This window comes from Silurus aristotelis, assembly GCF_946808225.1.
Source record: "Silurus aristotelis genome assembly, chromosome: 6".
Lineage (NCBI taxonomy): Eukaryota > Metazoa > Chordata > Actinopteri > Siluriformes > Siluridae > Silurus > Silurus aristotelis.
The window spans coordinates 11,580,388-11,599,639 of record NC_139579.1 but is presented as its reverse complement, the minus strand read 5'-3'; the positions used below and the strand labels follow the sequence as shown (position 1 = coordinate 11,599,639).

The 19,252-nt window shown below is 39.2% G+C and overlaps 2 protein-coding genes across 4 annotated transcripts in view; one reads left to right on the top strand and one right to left on the bottom strand.

The window, feature by feature from the left end:
* abcf1 (ATP-binding cassette, sub-family F (GCN20), member 1) overlaps nucleotides 1-14,471 on the top strand; it is a 27,070-nt gene extending 12,599 nt beyond the window's left edge. For both annotated transcript variants that reach the window (XM_083543266.1, XM_083543267.1), the window contains 12 exons: nucleotides 1,449-1,597; nucleotides 2,013-2,096; nucleotides 3,701-3,825; nucleotides 9,772-9,884; nucleotides 9,994-10,165; nucleotides 10,307-10,381; nucleotides 10,483-10,553; nucleotides 11,847-11,879; nucleotides 12,546-12,714; nucleotides 12,801-12,865; nucleotides 12,961-13,033; nucleotides 13,825-14,471. In XM_083543266.1, the coding sequence (XP_083399392.1) occupies nucleotides 1,449-1,597; nucleotides 2,013-2,096; nucleotides 3,701-3,825; nucleotides 9,772-9,884; nucleotides 9,994-10,165; nucleotides 10,307-10,381; nucleotides 10,483-10,553; nucleotides 11,847-11,879; nucleotides 12,546-12,714; nucleotides 12,801-12,865; nucleotides 12,961-13,033; nucleotides 13,825-13,991 (1,296 nt within the window). In that variant the 3' untranslated portion in view covers nucleotides 13,992-14,471. The remainder of the gene's footprint in view (nucleotides 1-1,448; nucleotides 1,598-2,012; nucleotides 2,097-3,700; nucleotides 3,826-9,771; nucleotides 9,885-9,993; nucleotides 10,166-10,306; nucleotides 10,382-10,482; nucleotides 10,554-11,846; nucleotides 11,880-12,545; nucleotides 12,715-12,800; nucleotides 12,866-12,960; nucleotides 13,034-13,824) is intronic.
* Nucleotides 14,472-14,737: 266 nt separating this feature from the next.
* Nucleotides 14,738-18,538, bottom strand: mrps18b (mitochondrial ribosomal protein S18B). Of its 2 annotated transcripts, XR_014533985.1 has the most exons (8): nucleotides 18,413-18,538; nucleotides 18,092-18,254; nucleotides 17,913-18,010; nucleotides 16,867-16,935; nucleotides 16,704-16,770; nucleotides 16,560-16,619; nucleotides 14,933-15,354; nucleotides 14,738-14,893 (listed from the first exon to the last, which is right to left on the bottom strand). XR_014533985.1 is itself a non-coding variant. In XM_083543536.1 (7 exons), the coding sequence occupies exons 1-7, from the start codon at nucleotides 18,491-18,493 to the stop codon at nucleotides 15,158-15,160; spliced, it is 735 nt and encodes a 244-aa protein (XP_083399662.1). In that variant the 5' UTR covers nucleotides 18,494-18,538; the 3' UTR covers nucleotides 14,893-15,157. The 2 variants fall into 2 exon arrangements, 1 of the variants encoding a protein (XP_083399662.1); XM_083543536.1 differs by having other exon boundaries at nucleotides 14,893-15,354.
* Nucleotides 18,539-19,252: the final 714 nt, after the last annotated feature.

Below are 19,252 nucleotides of genomic sequence, written 5' to 3'. Positions count from 1 at the left end.
GTGTTATTTATCATGGAATATCATAGAATGGCCCTCTTAATCTGCTCTGGGATGAACTGAAGGTCATATGGAAATCTCCATCTGGTGAAGAACACCTTTGGTAAGTTTTCTAAGAGGCATAGCAAAGTATTTCAGCTACCGTATTTTTCAGAATATAAGCCGCTACTTTTTACCCACGTTTTGAACCCCGCGGCTTAAACAACGAAGCGGCTAATTTATGGATTTTTCCTGGGTTTTTCCCGGTTTCACAAACTTCAAGCCAAAAAACTGAGCGACATAACATTAGACCAATAAAATTTCCGAACGGAAACGAAAAAATACACCTTACCTGTGTTCTGAGCTGCACGGCATCGGGAGAAAAAACTTCCACCGGTGTTGATTTTTAAACGCACGACGATGCCAAAAGATAAACTCCAGAGAGAAATACAGTAGTTGTGAAAGGAAGGAGGAAGACAGTGAACTATTACTTTCTTGGTCTGCTACTGTTTAGATACAAGCCGTGTAACGCGTTGAGTCTAGGTGAAGGGAGAGCTCGCTAACTCCAGTTACAACAGAAATCATATAAGCATAGACAGGTTTCCAAAACTCGTGCTTTTTTATTTTTCTTGGCAACAGCGTTATGGGTTAGTCAAAGAAACTTAGGAATGAGCATCAGAAAATAATGAGCACATAATCCTCATTCGCACACGCACACACACACAAACACACACACACACACACACACACACACACACAGTAATACCAGCAGAATGCAGTTACGTGCTGTTCCCAAAATGCCGCTCTGCTCTTAAAGGAGCCACAACATATTTCACCCGTTACACCGTGTACTACGCGGCTTATTATGTTAAAAATATAAATATTTGTAAAATTTAGTGGGTGCGGCTTATATAACGGTGCGCTTTATAGTCCGGAAATTACGGTAAATGTTTGGTGAACTGTCCAGGTGCTGAAAGTGTGTAAGGCTGTTATTTGTGCTATGGGATGATTTTCATTTAAAATATGGTCTGTACATTTTTATATTTGTTTGGTCAAAGTAAATCATGACAGAGTTTGTTGCATAGGAGCAAAGGGAAATGCATGTGGCTCTCAGAAACCATAAAAGACTAGATGTTTCCACACTTTTGACTGTATATAGAACAAGATCTTTCAATGAGATATAACACAGACAGTGTTATTTTTTTCAGCAGACTTTTATAAAATCACATTCAGCTCCTGGGAATTGATCGTTACGTTGAGCGTTTGAGGTGTAAATTAGTGTTTCGAGTCTTTCGAGCTGAAAGCCCCCCCTTTCTGTGTACTGTTTATTTATATGCATATATTGTTCATTTCACATTATTTATGCATTTGTTCATTATTTTTTTCAAATCCATCATATGTCATAGTCTTACCAACCCATGCATAAGATTGCTGTGGCTGTGTTGACACTGTCCTATCATCATCATCTCCAGGTGTATGAGGAGCTGAGGGCGATCGGAGCCGCGGCAGCAGAGGCGAAGGCCCGCAGGATCCTGGCTGGTTTAGGCTTTACATCGGAAATGCAAAACAGACCCACTAAGAAGTTTTCAGGTGGCTGGAGAATGAGAGTATCACTCGCCAGGTACACAAATTACCTGACTCTGTACAGGTATCAGGACGCCTGACGTTTCCAGCCGTCTGGAGTTCTTTTACAAGCTGTTAGCATAAAAAAAAAATTTCTGGATGTGCTAACATGAAATTCTCCATTCATTTCACAATTACGAGACCCAAAAATCTTTTTCTATGCAGAAGAAGATATGATTTACACGGGGTGGAAAAAAAAGTTAAAGCTGAATAAGCACAAATCTGCCACAAAATCTATTGGAATATCTTCCCCTTGATAGTGGACAGGAAATTGGGACCAAATGTGGGATGGGATATTCGAAAAGAAACCCATACCAGTCTTATGGCCAGATCTCCACAAACGTTTGTCCATATAGTGTTTAAAATTAAGCTGTATATCAAATGATGACGATTTTCTCGCTTTCGTTTTACAGAGCTCTGTTTATGGAGCCCACTCTGCTCATGCTGGACGAGCCGACGAACCACCTCGACCTCAACGCCGTCATCTGGCTCAACAAGTAATGTCTCGCTGCAGCTCTGTACAAACTTTACAGCTGTTCCTATCAAGCATAGGTTAAAACTTATTTCACCTCCGGATGCTAAAACAGGCAAATTAGCACTTTAACCACTAATAGCGGTTGTTTAAGGTCATGCAAACTGAATGCCGACTGACACCCAAACTTATATATACGTTTTAACCAATTCAGTAGTACACTTTTAGGATTCATTTAAAATATACCTGAAGTAAGTACTTTATTACAGGGGTATTCTGCAGGGTCTTTAATTGCTAATTTCAAATGGGTCTGAATTTTTTAACAATGTCCTTGTTAACACTAACTCTAATGCCCAAATCGCTCCCGCAGCACTTTGTTTTTGTTTGTTAGTTTCTGTGGTGTTTTAGTTCTTTAAAGTCCATATCAAATTCGCTGTGTTACAACTACTTATGAAACCAACATGCAAATCAGCTTTCTGTTACTAAATCTTTCTTGGATTGTACCACAGATATTTTTCTGTATTTGGGAAATGCAAATTTGGCGATACTCGACGTAAAAAAAAAAAAAAAAAAGGAATTTGTGGCTCGGTTAAGGCAGGTTGCTAACAACGTATTTGAGTGTGTTTTTCTGATGTCGTGATACAAGTTCCTGTATTCGGAACACCTACACCCTTGCACTCAAGTCACGATTCCAATCGTGTGGCGGCAACGCTAAACATAAAATCATGCAGACGCAGGGCTTTAGTTAACGTTCATATTAATCTTTAGAAATGAATGGAAAATGGTCAAAGTCCCTCAGCCTCCTAGGTTGGTATGCTTTTCATTCTGCAATGCTTTTCTGCTCACCTCAGTTGTAGAGTGCTCATTCGAGGTAATATAACCTTCCTGTCAGCTTCAACTCTGGCCATTATCTCTAAAACAATATTCCTGCCCACATTGGCTGAGGTTTATTATGTATAATACACAAAATTCACAGTAAAACAGTTTACGTCACGGTTTCGTTTAAATTTCAGTGCAGTTGAGGAAAAGAGGTGCAAAACATCAAATTGCTTGTCATTTTTTATTATTATTATTGTCATTTACTATTATTATTAACAATTGTAAAAAAAATAAAAATAAATGCCTGCTTGGTTTAAATAAAAATTATATATAAAAACTAAAATGGAATAAATCCAATTAATGCAATACACTTTTTTAAATTATATTCATTAAATTGAGTTATTGATTAAAATCAAATTGGCACAAAATAAAATTTATTACATAAATGAATAAATTTAATTAGATGGTGTTTTTTTTTGTTTTGTTCATTTAATTTAAATTTAAAGATATGTTGCACTTATTTTAACTTAGCTTCACTTATTTCAGCATACTTTGACAAATGTCTGCATTTAAGAAACACAAGATATTTATTTATTTATTCATAAATGAATTGCTGCCTTTTTTTTTTTTTTTTTCGTTTTGCTTTCGATATACATGTGCACCGGTTTGGTACGAATACATGTACTGATACACCCCTGTTATCTATCTTACCTTTAACTGGAATAACAGAATTATAGAACTGAGAAGCATCCGTAAATCATCAGCTCTCCATCAAACTCATATTCTTTCATTTTTTCTTTTCTTTTTAAGCTACCTACAAAGCTGGAAAAAGACCCTCCTGATCGTATCCCATGACCAGAGCTTCTTAGACGAAGTCTGTACAGATATCATTCACTTGGACAACCAGAAACTGTATTACTACAGGGGCAACTACTGTGAGTATAGGTGGTATGGGTGTAATAGCCAACGATACAATACATTAAAGATACAAACGAAGCAGCTACCGATGTGCTACGATTTCAAATTGATTCAACACTATGCAAAACGATGCAACAGGAAAAATTATGCTCTGCAATTCAATATGGTACAGATTTTATTTCATTGGTTCAGACAGATGGCAAATCATAAACGTTATGACCAGCGCCTTCTGACTTCTAACGCATGGCCCCTTTCACAAACATTACTTTATAGTGCAAAAAGATGAAATGGAGAGAATTTTCCTGTTCTGTCTCCAGGAAGATGCAGCTCTACCTCTGCCATGTTAATCTGTATTCTATGTGACTATCAGGACACGCCTCGGTCTCCGTAGTGTCGGGATACGTCATGTTCACGTAGCAGCAGTGATGCAGACAGAACGCGCTCGAGAAATGCTCATAATCTACATGTCAAGTTTATTTGTATAGCGCTTTTCACAACAGACATTGTCTCAAAGCAGCTTTACAGAAAACAACAGTGAAGGTGAATGGTGTGCGTTTGTCCCTGATGAGCAGCCGTGGCGACAGTGGCAAGGAAAAACTCCCTTAGATGATATGAGGAAGAAACCTTGAGAGGAACCAGACTCAAAGGGGAACCCATCCTCATATGGGTGACATCAAGAGTTTGGTCATAAATCTTTCAACAATACAGAACAATTTGTGATCATCATAGATCCAGCATCAGCTTCTCCATGCCAGGGCCTTTAAACACTCGGCATCTACTTCTCCATGATCATCCATAGGTCCATAATCTTCACGAGGTGGGACGTGACTGGAGCTGGCCAAACCTCAGGATGCCTCGGGATGGGGAGAGAAAGAGAAGCAGTGGAGAGGAATTAGCGTAGCTGCTGTTCATGATATTAACAGCACAAGTTGATAATGTGCATGTGATCATATATTCTGGAGCACAAGGTTGTGATGTGATGTGTGTGATGTGTGTTATGTGTAGGCTTTGCTAAAAAGATATGTTTTTAATCTACACTTAAACTGGGAGAGTGTATCTGAACCCCGAACACTGTCAGGAAGACTATTCCAGAGTTTAGGAGCTAAATGGGAAAATGCTCTACCGCCTTTAGTGGACTTTGCTATTCTAGGAACTACTAGAAGCCCAGAGTTTTGAGATCTCAGGGAGCGTGACGGATTGTAGCGTGTTAAAAGACTGGATAGATACATGGGAGCCAAACCATTTAGTGCTTTATAAGTGAGTAGCAGTAGTTTGTAGTCTATTCGAAACTTAATAGGAAGCCAATGTAGGGACGATAAGATTGGGGTTATATGATCGTATTTTCTTGACCTAGTAAGAACTCTTGCTGCCGCATTCTGAACTAACTGAAGCTTGTTTATTAATGATGCAGGACATCCACCTAGTAATGCATTACAGTAGTCTATTCTAGAGGTCATAAACGCATGGACGAGCTTCTCTGCATCAGATATAGATAACATATTTCTTAGCTTAGAAATATTTCTAAGGTGAAAGAAGCCTGTTTTTGTAACTTGATTGATGTGATTTTTAAAAGATAAGTTGCTGTCTAAAATAACTCCCAGGTCTTTTACCGTTGAACTAGTAGTTACAGAACAACGTCTAAATGCAGGCTGAGATGCTGGAGCTTCTGTGTACTATTTTTTGGGCCGATGAGCAAAATCTCCGTTTTATCAGAATTTAATAGCAGAAAGTTATGGGTCATCCAATCTCTTATTTCTTCAACACACTCAGTTATGCGAGCTAATTGAGCTGTATCGCCTGGTTTTAATGAAATATATAGCTGGGTATCATCAGCATAACAATGGAAGCTAATTCCATGCCTTCTAATAATATTTCCTAACGGAAGCATGTATATTGTGAAAAGCAGGGGTCCTAGAACTGACCCTTGTGGCACGCCATAATTTACTAACATTATCCTGGATAGCTCTCCATTTAAATCTACGAAATGGTAACGATTGGACAGGTAGGATTTAAACCAGCTTAATGCCTGTCCCTGAATACCGATGTAATTCTGTAAGCGATCGAGGAGAAGATCATGATCTATAGTGTCGAACGCAGCACTAAGATCTAGTAAAACTAATAGGGAGATGTAGCCTTGGTCTGAAGCTAAAAACAGGTCATTAGTGATTTTAACTAGAGCAGTTTCTGTGCTATGATGGGGCCTAAAACCTGACTGAAACTCTTCAAAGATATTGTTCTCCTGCAAGTGGTTACATAACTGGGCAGCGACAATCTTTTCTAAAATCTTAGACATAAATGGGAGATTTGAAATTGGTCTGTAATTCGATAGCGTGTTTGGATCCAGATTAGGTTTTTTTAATGAGGGGCTTAATAACTGCTAACTTGAGGGATTTAGGGACATGACCTAACGATAGTGAGGAGTTAATAATATTGAGAAGAGGCTCACCAGCTGTATATAACACTTCCTTCAGTAGTTTAGTGGGAATTGGATCTAACTGACATGTTGTTAAATTAGCTTTCATAATAGCATCATACAGCTCTTCCTGTCCTATACATGTAAAACAGTGTAGTTGTGGGGTTGTAGGTACGATTGTGTCGGGAGATGCTGTCAGAGGTTGAACTGCCACAATTGTTTTTCTAATGTTATCTATTTTTTCAGTGAAGAAATTCATAAAGTCTTCACTACTAAACTGTGATGGAACACATTTTTCAGATCCCTGATTTGTTGTTAATTTAGCGACTGTACTGCAAAGGAACCTGGGATTGTTTTGGTTATTTTCTATGAGTTTGCTCAGGTGTTTAGCTCTAGCAGCTTTTAGCGCCTGTCTGTAGCTAAGCATACTGTCTTTATACGCAATTCTAAATACCTCCAATTTAGTTTTCCTCCATTTTCTCTCCAGATTGCGTGCTGTTCTCTTTAGGGCATGCGTATGACTATTATACCAAGGTGCAGGTGCTTGTTCTCGAACCTTTTTTAACCGGATGAGGGCAACAGTGTCTAAAGTGCTAGTGAGGATAAGGTCTATGTTGTTCGCCATCTCATCAAGATGATCAGCAGTTATGGGTTTAATGTGAAACTGAGATAAATCAGGCAGGTTATTTATGAATCTGTCCTTAGTGGTTGGAACAATAGTCCTACCAAGTCGATACCGTGGTGAAACACGGTTAATCTGCTCTACCGGTAGTGTGTACAGTATGAGATAATGGTCTGTGATGTCATCACTCTGGGGTAAAATATCTATATCAGTGACGTCTGCTCCGTAGGATATTATTAAGTCTAGTGTGTGGTTAAAACGGTGGGTTGGTCTGGTGACGTTTTGTTTAACTCCAAAAGAGTTTAGTAAATCGACAAATGATAATCCTAGGGCATCGTTTACATCATCTACATGAATATTAAAATCTCCTACAAGCAGCACTTTATCAAAACTGATCAAGAGGTCTGAGAGAAAACAAGCAAACTCATGAAGAAAATCAGCGTAGGGCCCTGGGGGTCTGTACACGGTGACCAGAGCGAGTTTTCTATGGATGTCTGAAAGTGCAATTTTAAGAACGAGCACTTCAAATGATTTAAAGCTGAATCCTAATCTCTGACTAACATTAAGAGAAGCACTATAAATGGTTCCTACACCGCCAACCCCCCCCCCCCCCCCCCCCCCCCACCACCAGTCTCACGGGGCTCATGCTTATAAACATATCCTGACGGTGTCGACTCGTTTAGACCCATATAATCACCTGGTTTAATCCAGGTCTCAGTGAGACAGAGTGCATCGAGATTATTATCTGTGATCATCTCATTTACAATCAGTGCTTTGGGTGCAAGTGATCTAATGTTTAAAAGACCGAACTTTAGAACTTTGTTGTGTTTGTTTATCTGGCATTTTTCAGTTTTAACTGCAATGAGATTATTTCTGGATCTTGTGTATGTAATTCTTGGTTTTAGAGACAAGCCGTATCTATACCCGAGGAATAGATACGGTTTCTATAAACTGGGCTGTGTGTGAACTTGTAACTATTTGGTCTGTAGTATGCGTGTTCTTATAGTTGAAGATTTCTTGATGTCTTACCAGTCAGATGGTGTGAAGTATCCTAGAGATGTTATCTGATAGCACTGCTGCTCCAACTCTGCTGGGGTGCAGGCCATCAGGGCGGAAGAACCTAGGACGCTCCCAGAAATAGTTCCAGTTATTAACAAAGAGAAGTTTATGTTCTCGACACCATGACTGTAACCATTCATTTAGAGCTAAAATTCTACTAAACTTCTTAGCCCCTCGCTGGTAAGTGGGAAGAGGTCCTGACACAATGATCCTCGTTGTGGGTGATGTGCTGCGTACCGTCTCCACCAAAGTCCCTCTTTAAGATCTCCGTTTGCCGCAGCCTGGTGTCGTTTGCTCCGGCATGAAGAACAACCGCTCCGAAGTTCTCGTTCAGGATCGCGGGTACCTGCGCAGCGACATCCAGAACACGAGCACCAGGAAAACAGCGAGTGTGCACCTTACCTATAGCTCGGGTAGCGCGGACATGCCGGACGATGGAATCTCCGAGAATAACAGTGTCGCGTTCCGTCTCGCGGAGGGGGACGAAGCGGTTCTCGGTCGAGATCTCGAAGGCCGGTGGTGGAGGTGGAGACGTCCTCGATCGGGGTTTGGCTTGTCTCTTCCGCCGCGGCCGCATCCAGGGTCCATGTTGCACCGGTGCCGGAGTTGTAGTTGCGCTGGGCCTGGGCAGAGAAGCACGCGGAGTTGATGTGCTGGGAGCGTTAGGTTCAACCCGGGAGTTTACCTGGGATGAGTGCGCGTCCGCCCGGGATGTTTCCAGCGCCGCTTTCCACTCTCGCAGCCGGTCATGCTTTGCATGAAGCATGGAATCTGTTTCTCCATTGCCTCCATCTCCAACGCCACCGTTTGCAACTCGAACGAGTCCTCACCTGTGCTCGAATGCAGACAAACAACCGGCATAGTGCTTATAATCACGAACAGATTTATTATACAGAGATGTGAGTGAGAAAAAATAAATATAAACAACACTAGTTATAGTCGAGTTAACTAACTACAGGCACAAGTCAGGACGACAAAAACAATTAAGGATTATTAAAAGAGGAAAAACGGATGAATAGATAGGTAGATAGCAAAGTTTGTTTGAAAGACGCCGAGAGAGATACAAACACGTAACTCGCGGCAAACAAGTCAAACACAGGAAGCATATGAAATATTGGTGGCGTGGAGGGGAGTGGTGGCTCCAGCGGTTAAGGCGCTGGGTTACCGATCGGAAGGTCGGGGGTTCAAGCCCTGGTATCGCCAAGCTGCCACTCTTGGGCCCTTGAGCAAGGCCCTTAACCCTCTATGCTCCAGGGGACCCTTACGAGAAAAATAAATCAAGGACCGTGACGTCGGAGCGACGTGGGGCCGCCTTCCCGTGGGCTCACCACCTGCAGGAGGGACCGTAAGGGACCGGTGCTGAGAGGATTGGGCAGCAGTCGAAGGCGGGGGCCTTGACAGCCCAATCCCTGGACACGGAGAAGTGTCTGGGGAATCTGCTTAGACTGCTGCCCCCGCGACCTGAATTACGGATAAGCGGGAGAAGATAATGATGATGAATGAAATATTGGTCATACATTATTGGTCCCTTTGTAAATAATAAATGTTTAGCACATCTGCTAAGGACGTTGTTGTACAAAAAGTTTCGAAACTAGCTCCGTTTACAAGAAAGTACTTTATTTATCTATTTTCACCCACTATCACCTTCAAAATAGCCAGGTGCACAGCTGTATGAGGTCTTTTGGATAAATGACTTGTGAAGGTCGGTGCTCCCTGTGACTGTGTGTGCAGCGTCGTGCTGCTATCTGTTGGTGTGTTACAAAACTGGTCTCGAACGTTTTTGATACCACCTCATAATTTGTCATTAGGACTAAGTGTGTGTGCTTTTATTTTTTGGTGCAAGTCTAAAATCTAAAACTTGTTTCGTAGTGACCTTCAAGAAGATGTATGTGCAGAAGCAGAAGGAGCTCCTGAAGCAGTATGAGAAACAAGAGAAGAAACTAAAAGACCTAAAAGCTGGAGGCAAATCCACTAAACAAGCTGTAAGGAGATTTTTATTTTATTTTATTCTTTACTTTATTGAAATCACTTAATATTTATACTGTGTATATCCTTTGTGGCTGCCCTAATTTTATTTCCATTTCTTCACAGGAGAAACAAACAAAGGAAGCCCTGACTAGGAAACAGCAGAAAGGCAAGAAAAAGGGACAGGAAGAGGAAAGCCATGAGGTTCAGGAGCTCCTGAAAAGACCTAAAGAATACACCGTGAAATTCACGTTTCCAAACCCGCCTCCACTTTCTCCACCCATTCTCGGGCTCTACAGTGAGTACATCTCTGGAAACCGCAAATTAATGCATTGTTCGAGATTCTTCTGCATGAATGCAAAAGAAATAGTCATCGAGTAGTCATGTGTATATAAAGACTTTTTGTAGTAAAGTCTTTTTTTCTATCCCCCATTCTCAGGTGTGGACTTTGCCTACACGGGTCAGAAGCCTCTGTTCAGAAATATTGACTTTGGTATCGATATGGAGTCTCGAAGTAAGTCACGATAAAACTGAGTAAAGAAATCCCAATTGCAATCGCTGTTTTTCGGTTGCTTCCATGTGATTGACGTCATTGTGAATTTTTGCCCCCTGTAGTTTGTATAGTTGGACCAAACGGCGTTGGAAAGAGTACACTCCTACTCATGCTGACCGGGAAATTAACTCCTGTAAGTGTGTCTCAATAAGTTCTTCTTCTGTGGCCTAGTTTTCATGCTAGCTATTAGGGACGGCTCAATACCATAACTTTGTTACGATACCTCAGTATCGATATTAAACCGTTACAAATTAGTTACAAATAACCAGCCTCAAAAGATAAGTGAATTAAAACAATTTATTTTAAATAATAAAGAAAAATAGATTTAAATATTAATATCTTTGTATCAAACTTTAACAAAAAACCTACAAGGAACATGGGTTACATTTTGATGTAACTAAAGTAATTAAATGAAATGTATTAAAATATAACCTTTTCAGCACAAACAAAAAATGTCTCCAAAAAAAACGTACCAGAAACATTTTGACTATGAAGGGCAAAAAAAAAAGCAACTGAAATAACAATTTATTTAACGTTTCGCAGCAATTTCAGAAGCACTGCCACCTACATGTGAATTTCGGGAACAGCAGTGTATGAAATACAGAATTATCGGGGGGGGGGGGGTATTTATATATTTATATTTTATATTTATTTATATATATATATATATATATATATATATATATATATATATATATATATATATATATATATATATATAGTGTGTGTGTGTGTGTATATATATATATATATATATATATATATATATATATATATATATATATATATATATATATATATATTTATTTATATATATATATATATATATATATTTATATATACAGTTTTTTTTCCAGTACAGTTGTATCATGTATCCCTACTAGCTATGGAAGTAGTGTCACTGACATACACTAAACTTTCTTTCGGCTTCTCCAGTTAGGGGTCACCACAGCGGATCCTCCGCATGTCACTGACATACACTATATGGGCAAAATTTTCGTGGGCACTTGAGCATAAGATTTTTGAACATCCCATTCCACATTTGGTGTCCATTTACTGTTATAATAACCATCGCTTGTCTTGGAAGATGATTTAGACATTTGAGGAGATTTGTTCAAATTTAGCCAAAAGGGTGTTCATAAATTCAGGTAGTGGAGGAGGTAAAGAGGCCTGGGGTGCACTCAGGGTTCCAATTCATCCCAAAGGCGTTCCGTAGGGTTTGATCTCTATAGAGGGCTGTCGTGCTGGAACAGGTTTGATTCTCTGGGTATAAGGGGAAATGCAGTGTTACTGCATTTAAAGACAATTATACAAATGTGTGCCTCCAAGTTTGTATTAACGGCTTGGGGAAGAACTACATATGGCTGGAAAAGTCAGTTGTCCACATACCTACCAATGGTAAATGACAAATCTATGTATATTTCAGACTAAAGGCGAGATGAGGATGAATCACCGCTTGGTAAGTAAAAACTTCTCCTACAGCACTGATAAATGATCTTTTCTCATTGGTCAGAAAGTTGGTAGTAATGCGCTAGTTCTAATACGTGATCAGTTCTATAGTAATGCCTAATTCACGTGGACTTGTACGCTGAATACTGCATATAATATAAGACTTTTAGTAACCGGATTATGAGAAAAAAAGTGTTCATGGATATGCTGTAGTATAAGAGAGGACAATTCCTTCATGCGCTTTGCATTGAAACAACTAAAAACAAAAACATGACTCCTGTTTATAGCTGCTATGACAAGTGATACCAGGAACAGTCTTATTTCTTGGACGTTACATAACAATTTATATAATGATAAGGATTCTATGCGTGTATGCAAATTGGTGATCTTTGAAAAATTTGTATAAAAACCCAGTAATCCGTAGTGTTTTCGTTCATTTAGAATAGTTTTTTTATGCTCGGAAGCTGGGTTCCGAGCGCAGCGTCGACAATGACACGGCGCCCCTGGAGCACTGAGGGCTAAGGGCCTTGCTCAAGGGCCCAAAAGTGGCCGCTTTGGCGATACCAAGGCTTGAACCCCCCGACCTTTCGATCAGTAACTCCAGCACCTTAACCACTGAGCTACATTCAATTTCATAACATTAAACCTGTCCTATGGATGTGTTTGATACGCATAGAAAGTGGGCTTCTTCAACCAGCAGTATGCTGATCAGCTGAACATGGAGGAAGCTCCCACAGAGTATCTGCAAAGGAATTTCAATCTGCCCTACCAGGACAGCAGGAAGTGTCTCGGCCGATTCGGTCTAGAGAGCCACGCGCATACTATCCAGATTTCGAAACTCTCTGGTGAGTTTTTTATTGGTCTTTTCATTGTTTTGTGTTTATTATCCTCAAACCAATTTTTTTATATTGATTTTTCCATAAATTATTAGGTGGCCAGAAAGCAAGAGTCGTGTTTGCAGAGCTTTCCTGTCGCCAACCAGACGTCCTGATTTTGGTGAGTGGACAGTGGTTTAAAAGTAAAAAGAAAAAAAGAAGAAAAAACATCTACGGTTTCTTTTCATTCTCATTTTTTTTGTTTTTTACTTAAAGGACGAGCCCACCAACAACCTGGACATCGAGTCGATTGATGCTTTATCAGAAGCCATCAACGAATACAAAGGAGGTATGTTTTCAGCACCATCTCAACGAATAAACCATTTAATCGCATCCCGTTACACATTTCGTCCCTGTGCCGTTTTGATAACCGCCACTCCTCTGGGAAGATGTTCCACTAGATTTTGGCACTCATTCAGGTAGTTTGTACCAGTGCTCATGTCCCCTTCTTCTATTCGGATCTGCCTACCTCTGGGTGAAGTTATCTTCAATAAAAACCACTCTGGGCAGATGGTGATGGTACATGAACAGCCTAAAGATGCATGAAATTAACTCAAGGATGAATTTGGACTGAAATTCATATCAACAGCCCAACAGTACAATGGGCTCAGTTCTGCATTTCAGCACCTATCACTGAACAGCGCCTCAACATCGGTGGAACTGTAACAAATGGTCATTCGGTGTCGAGGATGTTCATTTTCAGTCTTGTTGCTCTCCGGGTTGCATTTCAATTCATCCCAAAGTTGTTTTAATAAGGTTATAGAGCTCTACAGCAGGGGATCTTCCACTCCGATTTATGTAAACCATATATTCCCATTTACCTGTAGGTGACTTCAGGAAACCAGCAGCTTTGACAATTTATTATCGATCTTACTTTGGGTAACTCTGGTAATTCATTGGCTTGAATATTACCATGTCTCAAATCTCTATCTAATAAATCAACGGGAGCTTGTTTTTCTTTTATACAGCCTTCCTGAACGAAGGGTGTGTGGTTTTGCCATGTATGATTGAAAAAAATACCCAATTGAAGCCTAAAGAATTTATTAATACAAATGTTTGTTTTTTTTCCCCTTCCCTCAGCCGTGATCATCGTGAGCCATGACGCCCGCTTAATTACGGAGACTCAGTGCCACCTCTGGGTGGTGGAAAACCGCTCGATAATCCAGATCGACGGCGACTTCGAAGACTACAAGAGAGAAGTGCTGGAGGCTCTCGGAGAAACGCTGGTTAACAAGCAAAAAGAGTGAACATGCAAACCAGGGGGGGTGCTTCGTTTTCCAGTGCCGTAATTTACTCACCATGAAAAAAAAAAAAACTTCCAGTCTCTTCAATGAAATTTCATTACTACTTCCCCGGTGTGTGCCATCTGGTGCAGTGGAATTGATTTATGATCAAATTCAGCTTGAACGTCACCAGCGCTTAACCTGTATAGCGTGTTTTTTTCCTACACAACGATAAAAAGCACATTCTGAACAATCTCGAATCCGACATTTTCACTAAGCAAGATCGTGTTTATGCAAAAAAATGTTCCACGTATTTTTTATGCTCACGGTGATGTTTCGCGATACTACGGCGAGATCGCATTATTAGAGATGTGTTGTGCAGCTTTTATCTGCAGTTATAACCAGAATGATTTGTATGTAGTAAAATACACGAGCACCTCTGCAAAGGAACGTACGAATCAGTATTGCGCGAATACAAAAACTAAATAAATGATATTTGCAGTAGGAGATTGTACTTGTCTTTATTTTGGAAGAGTTCACAGCAACAAGCATCCAGAATTGCCCAGTTTTTAAACACAATAGAGCAGCTTGGTCACATATACACTACAGCATGTTGAAATTCTTTCTTTGCACATCCCAGTTTATTAAGAAAAACTAAGCTGCCGTTATCCAGCACCCCGGGAGCAGAAGGATTAAGGGCCTTGCTGAAGGGCCCAACAGTGGGTGGACTGGTGGGCCCTTCAGCAAGGTCCTTAATCCTTCTGCATGATGCTAATTTCGAGAAAACAGGTTTGACCTTAAATCCCCAGGTCGTGTTGAATGGCCCAAACGCCAGAGAATATCGAGGCAGTTCGAGCTGCCAACATGAGGACTGGTATTAGAACATCCTTCCTGGTAATGACATATTCCCTTTGAGCAGCACTCTTCTAAAAGCCTTTACAGCGAACCGCTCCATTATAGGTAACGGCAATGGGTTTGAAACCAATTCATCCTGCTTTTAAACACTTGCCGACCCCCCAGGTAGGGTCCTAGTTCCAAAATGTCCCTGCGTCATCCTGTATTACTGGGTGTAACTATGTATACCACTATATTACTGCATCCAAAATGCTGTACTGTATACGCAAACCATCTGGAATAAGTTGTAGTGATCAGGTCACCCCCACCCAGCATGGACCACTGAGGAAACATCTCTATTTCAGGTAAGGTTTGTAGAGCTTTTTCACTCGGGCCAGCTCACGTTCATCGGGCTCCACAGCGCCATACCACGCGTACCAAGTTTCGCCGTGAGAGTAACCCGGTGGCACGGGGGTACGTCCCACTGCTAAATGGGAATTCGAGAAGTCCTCTCCGGAAAAGTCAACAAAAGGTAACTGGGTGGGGATCAAACCTAGAGAGAAAATCAGAGGTAAAAAATAACTTGCATAAAAGTGTTCGCGTATCTGATTTGAACATTACTTGATTATTGAACGTAGGCTCGAAGATAAAAATAAATACAAATTTGATGGTTTTATTTCATGTACACCTCAACACAACAGGCTCTTCAACCCGCCAAAATGAAACCAAGATCAAACAAGTAACGCAATCGCTCGGAAAGGGATCTTCTATTTATTCTAACAAAATTACAGTTTCATGTCAAAGTAGAAGAGCAATCAATATTCAATGGACAAATACAATTAAATCATTTAGATAAAGTAAAAGCAAATATTTGCAGCTGAGGGAATTGATGCTTCTCTCAGTTTCTGAGGCGTGTTTTTTTTTTTTCTTTTTTCAACCTCTAAGCTGGTTCTCAAAGTGGAATTTATTCGAGCTGCTTTTTGGTCCGAAATGTGCGAAGGCATTTTAGTGGCACCTTAAAAAAAAAATTTTCAGTCTCAGATTACGAGAATAAAGTCGTAGAACCATAAGAATAATTAATTTATTTATATATATAATTTATTTTTTATTTTTTTTGTGAGGAATGTTTCGCTGTTTTGCATAAAATGGATGTGGAGGATTTGGTTAAAACATATCTTTGGTTAAGGTTAAAACCAGACACTGCAGTGGTTCTGTAGGAAACAATTTATTCTGGGAGAAAAAATAAATAAATTTAAAAAGATCAGACATTCATTGAGGAAATCGCCCTTTTTGTGCAGTGTCAATTATATCGGAAATTGTCTGTTTGATGATGTTTTTTTATTTTAGGTGGCACTAAAATGCCATTATAAAATGAGAGCAGAAAAGTGGTGCAAATAAATATAATAAAAACATTCAATAAATTTTTTTAAAAAAAACACGTTAGAATCCACTTTTTTGTATTTATTATTGTATATATTTCTGTGGAATAGTTATATATATAATTTTTTTTTTTACCTCAATCATCAAAACAAATTGTGAAAACACAAAAAAACTCCTAATTCTGAGCGCTGAGCCTTGATGACCATCTAACTTTCACATGAAATGGAATAAATAACGCTCGTCAATTTAAATACAGTGGAGTAAAACATCCTGAATCAAAAATGTTATTAAGTAGAGAGTGTAAAAGCTGCTTAAATCTATGATATTCAATAAAACTAAAAAAGGTGGACAATAGAAACGAGTCAAAGTGTGTCTCACCGTGGTCTCTTGCCGTCTCGATTGCAATGGCGAGTTGTTTTTGTTGCTTCCTGCATACGCCTGAAGGAAAATCAACAAATCAATAAAATGATGACTTGATTTGCAAAGGAATGCGATTGTAATAAGAGGCGCCTGTGAGCTCACCGGTCCTAGTGGAATCGTACAACATGCCTGTGTGAGGGCTAATAAACTGCTGCAACAGCTTCACATTCTACAAAGACATGGATTAAATTTGTAACCGTTTTTTTTTTTTTAAAGTGTATAAAATCAAAAAGCAAAAATAACAACACATGTCCGATGTACAAACCTGATAGTGGATGATTATATTCGGATCCCGGCAGATTGGACAGGGGTTGCCGCAAATCTTCTCCCCTCGCTGTGGCAACATCAAAGGAAAAAAAAAATTGTAGTGTCAATTTAAGTCTCTATTAACAAATTGAATAAAAGGAAAGTTTTACAAAGCGTCTATAAAGGAGACACGCCTCCTTCTCTCTCTGGCACACACACTCTCCCAGTCGCATCTCACCCTGGGCGAACTTTATCAACCTCATCATGCTCACGAATGTAGATCAAGGCGAAGTTATAAATTATGCATATTTAAATAGAAATTTGCATATTTGCATAGGTATAAACATTTTTTTTTTTAAACACGATTTATTTATATATCATTGATAGTAGATGCGCTTTACTTTTATTACTTTATTTTACTTTACTTTATTACCGATACGGCGTCTTAAATATACAATCCGGTCGCGTCAGGATTCCGACCGGAAGTTAATCAATTTGTCTTTCGTTTATAACCGGGTTGATTTAATAGCACTGGTTCCGTTACATTTAGATCAGTCCACTCCGATTATGGGGTTTATTATTAGCTTGCGTGGAAAGTCAGTGACTAAAATTTTTGAGGGCTTAGCAGCGATATCTGCCTGTTCTTTTGCACTAAGTTATAGTTTTGTCTCTGTACAGAGTAAACTTTAATTAGGATGCTGGAATAAACACTTTTATATGATGACTATAAATGTGTTTAAGTTGATTTTACAGATGTGCGAATTGCAAATGGACGGACGGACGGACCTGTGAATTGCGGATGGATGTGTAAATTGCGGATGGATGGATGGATGGATGAATTTTGGATGGATGTGTAATTTGCCGATGGATGGATGACGTGTAAAGTGCAGATGGGTGGATGGATGGAAGGATGGATGGAACACAACAATAAAAGTGGAAACCCCAAAGCGCAGACTCAATAAGAAGATAATGGTGGTGAATGAGTGCAAACAGACTTCAGTGCTTCCTTAAAGCCTTTCTTTTGGTGCAACGTTACTGGAGCTCAGAGTGCATTAAAGTGCGTACTATGCAGGTTTTCCTGGTCTTCTGGGGAGGTATTCCACCTTTATGGTTCCTTCTGTAGTCTGACCAAACAAGTCGGGATCCATAGCGTTCAATGTACTCTGAAGTGAGAAAAAAGTGAGAAAGTTGTTCAAACTGAAAACGTACACACTGTGTTACCAAAACACCAGGTTCCTCTGTACCTTCACTTTCCAGGTATTCCCATGGGATTTCTTTGTAACGTGACTTGGACTCTAAAGCCTCAGATGCTCGAGCACCAACTCCATCACATGCCAAATGAGCAGAATTAGAAAAGTGTCTCAAGACCGGACTAACAAACAGGACCCTAACTCCATTGTGTATTGTCTGGAAAGGGGAAAAAAGAATATATATGTAAGACATTGTGTAATTGTCCCAGCTGTCAGTGTCTGTAGACTGTTTTTCACAACTGGATCAACATTACAACCGCTACACAAAGCTTGATTTACGTGTTGCAACCATTTTTTCTCTAACAAAAGACGAACCTGAGCTCGATGAGTTCTTTGCAAAACAGCAGGAGAAACACGACAAGCCGCTCTCACGATGCTCTGCAAGGACGCCGCCATTTTGTCTTTAAACGAGCCGGAAGTTGAACACAGGAAGTAACGCGCACGCGCGCACATGGTAACACAAATATATATATACAAATATATACAATAACAGTAGTAACAGTATATATATATATATATACTGATACTACTGTTATTGTAGATTTTTTCTTATAGAATAAAAAAAGTTTTGAATTGTTAACCCTTTTTATTTTTCTTAAAAATAATTATATCTATCTATCTATCTATCTATCTATCTATCTATCTATCTATCTATCTATCTATCTACCTTGTTCAACAAACTGCAGGTGCATATCGATAAATTAGAATATCATTAAAAGTTCATTTATTTTAGTAATTCGAAACAAAGAAATTAAACTTGTATATTCAAAAAGATTTACACACAAACTGCTATATTTAAAGTGTTTATTTATTTTAATGTTGATGATTTTGGCTCACATTTGACCAAAACCCACCAATTCACAATCTCAAAAAATTTTTATACTTATAAGACCAATAAAATAAAATCATTTTTAGTGAATTATTGGCCTTCTGGAAATTATGTTCATTTACTGTATATGTACTCGCATTTGTTATGACTTTTTGTATTGAATCACTAAAATAAATCAACTTTTTATTGATTTTCTAATTTATTGAGATGCACCTGCATATAATACTCAATTTGTTATTTGTTAAACCTTTTTTTTTTTTTTAACTGCGACCATTATTGAGTTTATTTCTTGCTACATCCTGTTACATTATTTCAAATAAAAATGC

Coding starts and splice junctions, on each gene's coding strand:
- mrps18b (XM_083543536.1), bottom strand. CDS start 18,493: ATGGCGGCGTCCTTGCAGAGCATCGTGAGAGCGGCTTGTCGTGTTTCT. Junction 18,011..18,091: donor GGAATACCTGGAAAGTGAAG/GTACAGAGGAAC, acceptor TTCTCACTTCAG/AGTACATTGAACGCTATGGA. Junction 16,936..17,912: donor AGACCAGGAAAACCTGCATA/GTACGCACTTTA, acceptor ATGTTGCCACAG/CGAGGGGAGAAGATTTGCGG.